Source organism: Filicampus tigris, chromosome 1 (assembly GCF_054856515.1).
Source record: "Filicampus tigris isolate MCC_2025a chromosome 1, RoL_Ftig_1.0, whole genome shotgun sequence".
NCBI classification, from domain to species: Eukaryota; Metazoa; Chordata; class Actinopteri; order Syngnathiformes; family Syngnathidae; genus Filicampus; species Filicampus tigris.
In genome coordinates, this window is record NC_141217.1 from 8,878,455 (window position 1) to 8,893,383 (window position 14,929).

The following is a 14,929-nucleotide window of genomic DNA, read 5'->3' on the forward strand; positions in this document are numbered from 1 at the left end:
ATAAAATAATTATCACAAAATAACTCAATGTTATTTTAAGAGGAAACAAAGACTTATACTTCCGGGTCGTTGACATGTATACGCTGGTTGAGATTTTTGCAATTCGGAATATTGATGTTTGATCCAATGAGATCACAGATCAAAGATGATCCGTTGCACCACTAGTCATATTGTACGAAGGCAGTTTCCTGAATCTGATTTGACAAAAAAAAGCAGAATCAGCCATTTTTTTAATACAGAGTTTCTGAACCAACAATGTCAATCGTAGGGAACATCATCGTCATGCAACCATTCCGACATTCTCACCTATGCGCAAACTTCAATCAACCTCATACGCATGTTTTTCGCAGTCTCGTAATGTAATGTTTTTGTTGTTGTTTATTATACAGATTATACAACTACAGTGATACCTCAAGTTGAGAACTTAATTTTGTTCCGTGACCTCATTTGCAATTCAAAACATTTGTAAATCGAAGCAACTTTTCCCATTCAAATGATAATAATTAACTTACATGTTACTACCCCAAGCTTTCGGGTACACAAGACGAGTATCCATATTCCTGGGACAAAGGTCACAGGACAATACTGTACCTCAACTAACGAATCCCAACTCTCTGCTAGTGATAAACAAAAACAAATTTACTAAAGATACACAAGATCAAGTCAAGATAGTTGTCAATGAAAGACACAAACGAAGCACTGCAGACAAAAGACGTCTCGCAGGGCTCAGGTAACGACCAATCACGACTCACCTGTTTTCTGAAGTTGAGCGATGATTTGATGTTACCTGAGCCTTGATCAACTGCAACGTCATTTTCAGTTGACAGCAACTGACAAAATGGCCACCCCATGAGATGGCTAAAAACGGATGGATTTTCCTGCTTAACTCAGAATTCCACAAATGCAGTATTAATCAAAATGCCGTTTTCAAACTAGTGGAGGTGCATACAACATTTTATTGTAAAGAAAATGCTTGGGTGGGCTTCCCCTTTACCTTAGGTAACACACAGACCTTTAACTTTACACCACTGAAGTAATTACAGTACATTATTACTTAAGTACATTTTATATTATAAAACCAAAAATGCTTTTCATACTTTAGTACAGTAAATGTCAGACTGCCACTCTAAGACTTTCTTTCCAGTCATGTAAGGTGACCAACTTCTACCAAAGTTTTTTTCTGTTAACATACTTGTCCTTTTACTCAACACTGCTCTCTGGTTATTTTGCACAAGACTAATTTGGCGATGTGAGAAGAAAGAATGTGCATAAATCTCATGCAATACAGGCAGAATATGCAAACTCTCTGAAATTGGAAGAGTTTAAAAACATCTGGAAGTTCATTTTTTGTGTACGCGTAAGATGGAATTGTTGCAGTTGTGCACCATTTCAAAACTGCTTTCAATGTACTCTACATCAGTTGGGTGGGTGTCTATACAGTTATATTGTGTTGTATAACAATAAATCTGACTGACATGATGAACGGTTTATCTTGTAAAAGAAAATAGACGCAATGCAATACATAGACAAGTAGAAAAAATGCAATAGAACAGCCTGTTATTATTATGCATCAGTCAGTGAGGAGACACAGCTTTGAATGAAATTCTTCATTTACAATCAGGACATATAGTACTGTACATAAAAAGCCCACCTGGCAGTTTTGCAAATGGATCAGCGCAAAAATTCTTCAACAGTGCTTGCTGTGGGGTCCTGCACATTGTAAATGAAGTTTCAGCGTTAAAGCCGTAAGCTCGTAGATTTATGTGGATTTATGAAGGGCTACTACTGCTATCGTAATGTTCAAATTCCAATTTGTATTCTTTCTTTACCCTCAGGCTCAACCCACAGTGAACTTGAAATCATTTTCATCTTCTGTCAGCTCTCCTATTCCTTTTTGGTCATCAAATAAAAAGAAAATATACCTGGAAAGTCTGACAAGATTGTTATCATGCAAGCTGCTTCATCATGAAATCGAACAGCTGAAGCTCTTATAAAACATTTATGGTCAATGGACAGTGGCTTTGTCTGCGAGCAGAGCCTTGGCCCCTGTTTCCTAAAACTTAGGTTTGGTCCAGCCAGTGACAATCGGCTGCAGAATACTGGAATAACAAAGACAATTTATGGTCGACAGTTACTTACATTTAATGCAGTTAGGGCTGGGCAATATGAATGAAAACTATATCGAGTGTTTCATAGCGTCACCCTCTTCAAATAATCGCTTAAGTCATTTTTTGCTATTTTTTATATGTATTGATAATTTCATTTCAGGCGTAAATTTGAATAATCTGTTTAACTAAGGATGATTTTACCAAAGGTGGCCATGTATAAGGCAAAAAAAAAAAGACGTTTTCAAAATATGACTCATGCCATTATTTTAAGAGGCTGACGATATTGTTCGATATCGATATATATTGATTTTTTAAATTAAATTGTTTTTTTTTCTTTTTTTAACTATTGTAAGTAATAACTCAGAGAAAAATTAATTTAGGTTATTTTATTTTAACATAACACTTAACCTTTAATAAGAAGTCAACCTAACTATGAAAGAATGAAATAAACTGGCCAATATAAAGACTAAACTTTGTTTTAAACATAATGTGCTTAGTCGGGTTGGGCGATATGTCTGAAAAACTGTCACAATCTAAGTATTTCACGTCAGCCAATACTGATAATTATTGATTTTGTTTTATACCTCTTTAAAAAAAAATAACAGTTAACTGTTTTTGTGTACATCGCTATGTAGTGTAATGTGCAGTTTCTCCTCCCCCAGTGCATTGTAAATGCTTATTTACATGAGGTGCTAATCCAAAGCAATATTTGTTGGTACAAAGATTTGTTCATTTGTTCATATGTGTACATTATATAAATGGTTTTGGGACAGGGGTTGGGGGCTAACAAATTTTTAAAAAGGGCTGGACATGGCCGGAAGTGGATTTTAGTCCGGCCCACTAATCATGCGTGTGACGTGGTCCCCAAATTTCATCTCAGCCTACTCGGTGAAAGGCTTCTTTTTAGGCTTCTTTCTACTCCCGCAACCGCAAGCGCGACAACTGCCGCATTGATTCACATGACCGACGCATTGTGCTGTTGGCGACAGGTCTGCAACACATGCCACGCACACATCAGGAATTGTTGCTGCTCTGATAAGTCCATTATGTCACATGTTGCGATGACATACAGTTTCCCACACGGGGGAGAGGATGCACCACGCAGCTCATTGCTGCTGCAAAGCAAACTAGTTTGGCAGCGGCGTATGTGTAAAAAGAAATACTCACCCATGCTCCCCCTTAGCCACCACCTTCCAGATTGTTTTCGCACTAAAATTAAATGCATCGTCTAGTCATCTCGGTCCCTTTATGGTTGTAGCAGGCACGATATCCATTGTTGTCGCTGTATTTTTTGAAGGGACCCCCCCGACTTGGTTTTGTTGATTTTGTTTCCATATTTTCAATAAAGCAATTGAAAGACCACTAGCAGCTTTTTCCATTCTCCCTCATCCATTACAATTAATTTACAATTCAAAATGAGAATGATGACCAATGACCAATTTTCCAGTCAAGGAAAACACATGAAAGGTGAGGGAAACAAAAGCCGGGTTTACATGGAGACTTTTTTGCCATTGCCAATGAAGTTCTCTGGTCACCTGTTCACATGTGACGTGATCTATTCCGATTTGCCGTTTACTTGCCCCGTCAATCAGATCAGCCGTGTTACAGCCATGTGAGAACGATGTAAACATCACGTGATCTATCAAGATGGAGTTCATTCATCTATTTAGCACAGTATTTGTGATTGTTTTAAAACGTTTATTAAAGCAGCATCTTGATAAAAACAAGTTAGCAATACTTTCTCCAATACTAGCAATACTACAATTCGTTCTCACATCGCAGACGAGCTCTGCTAAGACACTGCCATTTTAAAGTGCGTGTACGAAGACGTCACTATGCATTTACGTCAAGACAGAGTATGCGCAGACCGGACGCAGCCTGGCCATTCCAATTGAACTGTTTACAGGACCACCCCTGTGATCCTTTCCAATCGGAATACATGGCTTCATGTAAACCCGGCTAAAGTAAAACAAGCTGGGAAATCTTCAGTTGTCCTGGAAATGTGATTTTCCTTCCTCTGCTTCTCTGTGCCTTGCAAACAAGTTAAACAGACAAATGTGTCTGTTTTCAGCTGCCTTCCAGCAACATTGAGCTGTCGCACTTTTCTTCTTCATATCTGCTCGTAGCCATGTGACGCTACCAACCAATCAAACTGCACATTCCAGTTGGACAGTTCTGTTGCCCATTGTTTCCATATGAGAAACTGTGAAGAAAGTACATGAGAGAAAGAGGGACAGTAAAAAACACCGAAGCAAGCTGGTTAAATGTACAAACTCTAAGGTACAATTGTAGAAAATATCATTTCTCCAACTCTTGGGGTGAAATTTATAGCGTATGTTGTGATAACTTAACTCATAATGTAGCAGCGGAAAACATTGTAGAGAAGTCCCAGGAAACAATTTCAAGAAGAGTTGGAACACTGATAGGGCAATGTGCAATATATTTTAGGTTTTTAACATTTATGTGCAGTTGTATTTTACTTACTTAAAAGTCAGTTTCCCTCATTTCAGGGTTAGCAGACTCTGAGTTTTCACTCAAACTGATTTGTGAAACGGACTCCAGCTCTCTTAATTATGCGACATTTATTTATTTTATTTTTTTTACAGAATCAAGTGCAAATTCAGTTGTAGAACTTTTTTGCAGATAGCAGATACTGACACAACAAGCTAAACAGAGCTACTGGCACTGTCCTGAAATACATATTTATTAATTAAGAATATTATTAGCATGATTACTTCCAGAATAATTTCAAACACTTTACTTTTAAACACTTTACTTACATCATACAGCATTTTTCCCAGGACAGGTTTGATGTGCAGGGAATACAAAAGGAACTCTCAATTTAGAAGTCAATTTATATTCCAACACTCACCTATGGTTCATGAACCTTGGGTAATGACCTGCAACCTTCTGAGAAACCGAATTTCCCCTCGAGGCACAATTAAAACGATTGTTCTTTTTCGTCTTAGAAAGAGCAGATACAAGATACAGATACAAGAAATGAGTTCCAGGCTAGCTGGCCGCAAACCTTCGACATACTCAGCTGAGACCTTTCAAAGTAGGTTGAGGAGGAGTCATTTGGTGTGTGGCCACGCTCTAAGGGTGGCGATATTCTTGGTATGCTTCTTTCGAGGTTTTCTGATCATGTCTAAGTCGTAGAAGACCTTGAGGTAAACTTCGGAAACAGAGAGAATTGTCCTTCCAATCAATCTGCTACAGTTCACCAAGGTACTTGTTAGCATTGCTACGCAGAAAGACTCATGAGTTACTCTGGTCTGTCTGATGCCACCATGTGCTTCATTTCTTGGAGTTATTGATCGAGTAATTGTTTGCTCATTGTATAAATTGCTCCATCAGTTGAATTACATCGGTATTAGAGTCAACGGTATATGTATTTTTGAATATATTCCAAATCTGATGGTCTGAATACTGTGTATTCTGTTGCAGCGTACCAAATTTTAAGCGGTTAATGTAGTGCCGAACAAGTCGATAAAGGGTATTTTAGCACTCCAGAACTGCACATTAGGCTACATTAACAGTCAATAACATACTACATAACCAGGAGGTATATTTTTAATCACTTATATCTGAGGCTTGGAAAGTATCATGTCAGTGCTGAAAATGTTCCAAAGCTTGAGTCCTTGGAAATTGGGTGGGTGGCTGATAGGATGACCTTCTGGTTCAATTCCACTGTCCAGCTCCCTTCTTTGAACATCACAGTATGCAGTTATGTTGTTCCATTTTTCCAAGGTCTAAATGCTTAGACTTTGAGCTCAGTCCTCATTACACGCATGTTGCCTCCTAAAATTGAATTTATATGTTTATGAAATTGCCGTCTCATTGATATTGCAATGGCACATTGCAGAGCAGATGGATTGCCACAGTGCTGTATTGAAATTATTGTGACTCAAGTCACATACTGTATCTGATATGAGGCTAGAACATGTACTTCCATTAATTGTCACAAAGATGTATGTGTATAGACACTGGGTGAAAGAATAAACCCAGTAACTACAACACTGTATGCATTGTGTACGGTGTAATACTGTGACAAATCTTGAATTAGGATAAGTTTGGCTTTTGGATAAAATGACAAAAAGTATTAGCTTTTCTCATCTGCCTGTCACACTGCTTCTCCCTCATTTAATGTTTCAACTGTATGTCCCGTCATTTAGAAAATGATCGATCAAACTGCAAACAAGCTGAGTTCTTTATGTGCACCGTCTGTCACTAATTTACCCATCAACTCTCCCATTCCCACTCTGACTTTTCTCCCTCCCTTGCGACAGTTCGATAAATCGTTTGTTGCTTGACCTCTATAAGATGTTCACATCTAAATGGAGATTTCAAACTGGGGATTCGTATACTGTAAGGTTTGACCTGAAATTCATTTAAAACAAGGACTGATGCAGTAATTCCCGACCAGGCATATAATCAAATTACCCAATTTGGCTTAATTTGTTCAAAAATTGGCATTTATTAATTTCAGATACAATCTTTGCTAATCTATTTTTGCCAGCGGCATATGGTGACAGGCAGAATAATTGAACACTCTACTATTAGATGATAATGGTCCAATAAACCTGCGTATCCACCTGTTGCCATTGAAACCATAGAATATTGTGTGCCTTTCTATATCAGCTTTGTGTTCAATAAAAAAGGCCAAAAAGTTCAATCTTGAGTAAATTGATCAATGATTGATGGTTGATGTCAGTACTCATGCCATTCATAATGGCTCATTAAAGGTTGGGAAATGCTGGATTAATGTTTTGGTAATATTAAAACGTATATGCCATTTATTGACCCTCCACATTCTGTGATCAGTCCACATTTTCTTCACATGTTCCATTGATTTACCATTTTTGTTTTGTCCCCTTTTCGAAGAATTACTTTCGTTTGGATATTGGTTGATTAAGATAGCCTTGCAAGTTTATGGCGACAGACATTTTGCCATTGGTGTGGACAAAAAGATTTCATTAACCAAGTGGGAAATATGTTTGCCTATATTCAGTAAGTACAATATCACCTAAGGGTGAAATGGAGAACAAAACCTTTTTATGGTGTAGCATCTACAGTAGGTCCTAGACTCTAGGAAGTAGTAGTATTTATGAACAAAGCACCACATTTCTCCATGGAACTATATGACTTATTTCATGCATCAATCATATTTTTTTGCAGTGGAATTCCAGGAAAGAAGTGTGGGGTCATTATCTTAACTGCTGAGGAGCTCAGCAACTGCAGGGTCAGTATCCAAGCACACGTGCACTCACACACCCGTATGCACACACTTAAGCTGTGCCCCAACAATAGAATGTACACACACAACTGCAGAAAAGTTTTAATGATGGTCCCAACTTTTTATAAGTGAGCATGAAATGTGACAAATGAGCTAGAGTTCCTCATGTGAATCACTTATTCAGGGCTCAAGTAATATATTTTTTTCCGGCTACGATGGTAATATAAATGTCGTTCATTAATACATTACATGCACAGTAGGAAACAACTGATACATATAAACTCTTCCACTCTTCACCTCTTCCTTAGTGGTGGCATATACATATATATATATATATATATATATATATATATATATATATATATATATATATATATATATATATATATATATATATATATATATATATATATATATATATATGTCATGTCATCTTCCAAACCGCTTATCCTATACAGGGTCGCGGGGAGTTGCTGGAGCCTATCCCAGCCGTCAATGGGCGAAGGCAGACTACACCCCGAACTGGTCGCCAGCCAGTCGCAGGGCACACATAGACACTGTCACTGAGCGGGAATCGATCCCACGCTGCCCGCACACAACTCAGGCGTGTGTACCACTACACTATCATATATATATATATATATATATATATATATATATATATATATAATGGCAAATGGCGGCAATGAGACAGAAAGTGAAAAATTTCAAGGGGTTTGAATCCCGGATCCCGATACTTGGGTGGCAATCGGATACGTATTGCGATACTTAAATATTATAGAAATATGAATTAGAAAAAATGGAGGCATGTGTTTCCAGAGTTTTAACCTAAGTGCTATTTGACATTTATTCAAGTGTCTCCACTGAAAAGGGAATAAACTGTTCCAGTAACTGCTCCAAAAGTATGTTATGGAACGTGCAAAACATAATATAACGTAAGGTAATGAAAGTATCATGATACTTCACAATATGATATTTTTTCCAAGCCCCAATATATATATGCACATTAGTGGTGTCAAGCGATTACATTTTTTAAACGAATTAATTTGCAACATCTTCCATAATTGATAGCGGTTAATCGCATTTTTCAACTACAAATTTTCTGCGAAGCTTGGAACAGAACCTGATCGATTTGACTGCAGCGTAAGCAAGCTGGTCCTGAATATCCTGTCAGTGCATGTAACACACAGACAGAGACAAAGAGACCCAAATAGCCAACAGAAATATTGTAGGTGTATTCCACGTAGTATGTGCACACTGATAGGTTTCTAATGATGCCTTACCACCGGATGTGATGAATATGAGGTTTCATCAAGGACAATCTCTCCAACGATCCTTCTACTGAGCCTTAGCAAGCATCTGAAAACAACAGCCTTAAAAAAACAGTGTCTCATTAATGGGTGTAACCACCCATAAATATGTATGAGACTATTACCCATTCCTCCCTGACCATATTACAGATGATCCGTGATAAAATGTGTTTCTTTCACTGATAAAATGTACACTTTAAATGAAACACTGAATGGAATTCAGAGTGCTATACGCATTCATTATGAAGATGAGGCTCGACTGGTTGCCGACATGGGATTTTGCATCTCCATTATACAAGTTTAACTCTGACAATTGCTTTGCATTCCGATGTGGTGTTGAGTTAGAAATTGCTGTTTCTGTGTAGCTGTAGTCGCTGAAAATAAATTACGTAACACAGCAGGTTGCTGCCTTTGAAATCAATTTGCATCTTAAAATGATTAGAGATATTTGTATGTAGCCTTATGTATCTTCTCTCACAGGATATTGCTACTATGCAGTTGTGTGCCAACAAGCTGGATAAGAAAGACTTTTTTGGCAAGTCAGACCCCTTCCTGGTTTTCTATCGCAGCAATGAAGATGGAACGTGAGTCTGAGAAGCCTCGTGGGCTACTATTAGTTTGTGAAAAAGAAATGATTAATTATTATGCTATTTCTTGGGATGTGTGAGTGTAAGTGTTCCTTATTTTTAAACAGTGTATATGAACTCAATTTCTAATTCGGTCCGGGATTTGTAAAGGTTTGTGAAATTTTGTTAGCTTTGCATTTGAACAATTTCACACAAGATTTGTGTACAAATACCATTAAAACTATGCAATATCTTTGTACATCCAGTAAGCTAACAAGGTAGAATTGAAGGTATTTGGTTTTTTTTCTTTGGTTTTGTTCACCTCATAAATAATTAAAAGTAGATCGTTTTATCAGTATAATGAGTGACCCTCAACTGTAGTGCCAAAAAAACCATTGCTTGGTAGTCCGCAGTTGTTGTTGTTCTGCAACTGGTGCAAGTCTATTTTCTCAGGAATTTTGTTGGAGAGCCACACACTTTATCACAACCACATTTTGGAAGCAGGCACAGCGATTAAATTTTCATTTACAGAAGCTAAAACTCTGGAGTTGAAGTGCTTCAAAAGTTTGCCTTTTGTGTCTAACCAAACAGTGCCATCTCAATAAACAGTCGTATGTAAAATATAAATTCTCAGAAGAAAGCCTAGGAAAATTCTATGAGCACTCTGGTGATGAAACAACTATGTGTGGATGAACAATATTCACATTACTTCTATCTGGTTTCAGTTGTTTATCATTCTGATTCAAATAATCCATTGAGACTTAGCTCAAATATCTTTGTCCGAGCAAAACATCTGCTCATGTCCCCTAGACAAACTGACGTAGACACTACACAGAAAGTAAATGCTGTGCGAGTATCATCAAGAAAGTAAATGAACTCTGTTTCGTGTCATCTGTTTGTTTCTCAAAGTGTTTTCCACTCTTCTCGCAGATTCACCATCTGCCATAAAACAGAGGTGATCAAGAACACGCTGAACCCGGTGTGGCAGCCCTTCACCATCCCTGTTAGAGCTCTCTGCAATGGCGACTATGACAGGTCAGAAAACATCTGCCAGAATCACACATACGTGAATGCAAATAAATTGCACAGTAGAATGGCGGATGTTTTGATCATGCATGTAGAGTATTTTATGCGCGCATCATTCCACTATATAAACTGATGTAGGAACCCTGAATACATTGGAGGCGGACTTTGGAAGTAGATGACATCACCTGTTGCCGTGGCGGTCAGAATAATGCCAGCAGTCGGTCATTTTGTCCCGGGGACCAGCGCTGGTGTTATTGAGATTGCTTCGGTTTCACACCACACGCTGCATTACATTGACATTCCGACTGTGCCGAGCAGATGTGACAGCCACTTGCAGCCAGGTGCACTTTGCATGTACTTAACGCCTTTCACGGCTCCTGTGTGCACTTGTCCTTGTTGGAATATGATCATAGTATTACACACCTAAAAGTGTGAACATTGGATTGAGCTGCATGGCATTTGAGATTTTTCTCTGCACCAGTAAAATAAAACAACAAAATCTCTTATGATGCAAATCTTTCAACATGTAATATAGTAGACCGGGTGCATTTATCATGCTGCCCTTTGTTTCCCGAGCCAGTATAACTCAAAAGCAGTGAATAGCAGAATTACTGGGGGCTATTACCGGCATATTTGCTATCCTCAGGAGACACAACTCCTTTCCATGTGGGAATGAAATTAAATGTTAATGGGTGAGCTGAGTAAGCCTTGTCATCATGTTACTACAGTGGCCCCAAGTGCAAAACACAAGAATAAAAAACTAAACAGCAAATGGGAGAAAAAACAACATGAAAACATAACCTTAAAAACAACAGCAAATTAAAAAACACGAAAACAAAGAACTAATCACAAGAGCAAATCAAAAAACACGAAAACAATCAAAAACTAATCACAATAGCAAATGAAAATTCACAAAAATGAAAAACTAATAACAACAGCAAATTATAAAACACCAAAATGGTAAAAAATAGCAAAGGGAAAAAAAACTAAACGCAACAGCAAATCAAAAAACACACACAAAAATAACAAACCCAAAAATCAACAGTCACAAATTCAAATAACCAAACAAACAAAAAAAAAAAGCTAATTTCAACAGCAAATGAAAAAAAAAACACATAAACAAATGACTAACGACAATGACATGTTTGGACTGGAACTGGTTTGTACATGGGAGAATGGCTGATTGGACACCCATATTGCTTGTTTTTTCCAATATCGTGCAGCCTTACTTTATATATAATAGAGTTATAATGTATGAGTATCATTTCAGTAGCTTGAGGTCGGGCCGAGTGTCCTCTTTTTTGGAAATCCAAATATGGGCACCCTATTCTAGCGCCACTATTTTTATATACAGTACATCTGTAGTGACAACAAATGCACCCATGACCATTTGACAGTTTCTGAAATTGTCCTACACATACGACACATGTGACATAGTAATGAATGTACAGTAGCTGTGAGGCAGAGTACCGACGTTTAAGAGCAGAATGTTAAGTGAATATCGAACATCAGGCCAACTTTTGTCCACTGAAGGATAGTTACGCCATCTGTGCAGCCCAACCTCTTTTAAATGTGTCCTTCATAAAATTGATAGGTGTATATACCGAGATTGTTTGTAATGTTTTTGTTATGTGGTTCTTGACAAATCTGGAAAGAAAGAAAGAAAGAAAGAAAGAAAGAAAGAAAGAAAGAAAGAAAGAAAGAAAGAGAGAAAGAAAGAAAGGAAGGAAGGAAGAAAGAAAGAAAGAAAGAAAGAAAGAAAGATAATGCCCCTCCTGTCTAGTCCGCTATGAGTCAGATTCCCCCCGCCCTGCCCTTCACCCAAATACCAACCACCAATCCGACAGAAAAATGTAATTGTGGTTAGTCATTTGTTCATGTGTTCTTTTGGATTTTCTGCTGCGATTAGCTTTTTGTTTTGTTTTTTGATTTTTGCTTTACTCTTGTGTTTGTTTGTTTGTTTTTTTTCTGTGTGTGTGATTTTTGATTATGCTGTTGCAATTAGTTTTTTCTTTTTTGTATTTTGAATTGCTCTTGTGATTAGATTTTGGGGGTGTTTTGTAATTTGCTGCTGTAATTAGTTTTTTTTTTTTTGTCCCTCGCGTCCAATCAGCCTTGAGTCAGATTCCCTCTGCCCCCCCGCCCCCACGTACCAACCACTTATGTCAGGTCGTTGTGGTTAGTCATTTGTTCATGTGTTGTTTTGGATTTGCTGCTGCGATTACTTTTTATTTTTTTGTTTAGTTGTTTGTTTTTGTGTTTTCTAATTTGCTGTTGAGTTGTGGTTGTTTTTGTTTTTGTAATTTGAATTTCAGTTGTTTTATTTTTGTGTTTTTCGACTTGCTGTTGTTTAGTTTTTTGTTTTTGTGGTTTTTCATTTACTTTTGTGTTCAGTTATTTATTCTTATATGTTCCACTTCAGCGATACCTCATGTTACAGTCAAAAATGTGCAACTAAATCAAATGGACAACAAATGGTCTACGCGATTCAATATAAAACTTAACAGCAGAAATAAAATGTCATGTAGCTAGCAGCCACAACAAAAAATAACTCCAATTTTTTTTTTCATGAAGTTGCCTAACCACTTGTTGCTAGGCAACATAGGACAGAGCTCTCCACTGCCCCACACAGGAGAGAGAGTCAAACACCACAGGGACACTGTCATTAACGTGAAACCCAACTGTATAAGTACCATGAATTTCATTATATACTTTCATTTTGCAATTGAGGTGGTACTCATGTGTTTCACCCAAGTGCCATCACAGTGTACAAGAATATTTCAACATATGTACCTTGAAAAGCTTCCTCTGTCAAATTTAGAGCTTCAGTGGCATTTTTGGACTATATTTCTGCAGGGAGTGCATTGGAACATTTATAACCCAAAATGAAAACAATACATCAACAAGGCAGCTAAATATCACCAGAGGATATATATTGGGCTAGAGAATGTATCAAAAAGTTGACAGCCGAACTCAAAACACCATCATGACTGAGAGCCGTACCATTCGGCTGCCTCTTACAAGAGAGTGGTAGTCATTAGATCGTGACAGAACCCCAATATATCACAAGAATTAGAGAATCAATGACACTGAAGCGTGTTCATTAAAATGGAGACTGCATAGCGTAGTCACTTTTGCAGTCACTTTCTCTTTGCTCCTCAAAGCACACCGACCATTTGATAGAGCCCTTTGTAGTTTTGACTCTTCAATTCTGTTGATTCTGTGTGCCCTATTTTCATTACCAATGGAAGTCTAGCACAAAACGCAGTCTAACTGTTGCAACGGTGGAGTTTTCTTTCTTTTGCTATTGTGCTTGACTTTGCATAGGAAGAATCGTGCATAACAGTGCGTTTGCGCTGTTGTGCGATGTTGTTGTGCGACGTCGCGGCAACCCTCATTTGCATTAAAATCAGGGCAATCGAAGCACACCACGTTGTACTTGACATTGCCGAAACAGAAATAGGCTTGCTGGGGTCCGTCGTGGGGTCCAGGTATAGTCCAATATCTCCCCTTGTGGATGATGTAGTCGTGAGCAATTGAAGACCGCCTTAATTTCACCCACGACTGTGCGTCCGTTTGCGACTGACCTTCTATTAAGATGATGTCGCGATAATGGGGTAATATTTATTTAATTAATGAACACAGACTGGAGTTTACCGCCTGCAGTGCTCTCAACCGCCACTTTAAAGGTTTAAACCGACGAAAAACATATTAAGTCAGTTATTAGAAGGCTGATACAGAAAAAGGGTTTTTAGTTTGTTTTTGAGGCGTAGAGGTTAATATATTTTAGTTAAGCACACACAATACACAATGCAGTTTTACACTCTAAAAACAATTGGGTCAAAAAGAACAGTTTTGGGGTTAAATGTGACCCAATTGCTGTGTTAAAAAAGGACCAACCCGGACTTGGGCCAATAATAATAATTGGGTTATTCAGTTTTGAACCAAATTCTAGGGTTAAATGAACACAACAAATTGGGTCAAAACAATATAAATAATTGGGTTATTGCACTATATTATTTATTTATCTATTTATTTATTTATTTAAATATAATGACCGTCATGACCGAAAGAACAAGATCTCGGATACAAGCGGCCGAAATGGGTTTCCTTCGCAGGGTGTCTGGGCTCTCCCTTAGAGATAGGGTGAGAAGTTCGGCCATCCGGGAGGGACTCAGAGTCGAGCCGCTGCTCCTCCGCGTCGAGAGGAGCCAGTTGAGGTGGCTCGGGCATCTGATTAGGATGCCTCCTGGACGCCTCCCTGGTGAGGTGTTCCGGGCATGTCCCACCGGCAGGAGACCCCGAGGACGACCCAGAACACGCTGGAGAGACTATGTCTCCCGGCTTGCCTGGGAACGCCTTGGGATCCTTCCGGAAGAGCTGGAGGATGTTGCTGGGGAGAGGGAAGTCTGGGCTTCCCTGCTGAAGCTGCTGCCTCCGCGACCCGACTTCGGATAAGCGGGAGATAATGGATGGATGGATGGATAAATATAATGCTAAGGCTACTGCCCTTCCCCAAAAACGCAGTAATAACAAGAAGTGAAAGTTTCACAAAATGTGTATTCATCTTCAGGCACATCACTATTGACATTGACATAATTTCACACGGGCTGTAATGAGTTGAGTCTTGAAAAGTGTGTTTAGCTATATTGCCCTCTTGAGGAGAGTTGCGCTCAACAGTTT

The 14,929-nt window shown here is 38.3% G+C and overlaps 1 protein-coding gene across 3 annotated transcripts in view; it reads left to right on the forward strand.

Moving 5' to 3' along the window:
- Nucleotides 1-14,929, forward strand: part of cpne9 (copine family member IX) — a 108,855-nt gene that overhangs the window by 64,240 nt on the left and 29,686 nt on the right. For all 3 annotated transcript variants that reach the window (XM_086050673.1, XM_086050685.1, XM_086050676.1), the window contains 3 exons: nucleotides 7,287-7,350; nucleotides 9,135-9,238; nucleotides 10,151-10,255. In XM_086050673.1, coding sequence (XP_085906799.1) covers nucleotides 7,287-7,350; nucleotides 9,135-9,238; nucleotides 10,151-10,255 — 273 coding nt within the window. The remainder of the gene's footprint in view (nucleotides 1-7,286; nucleotides 7,351-9,134; nucleotides 9,239-10,150; nucleotides 10,256-14,929) is intronic.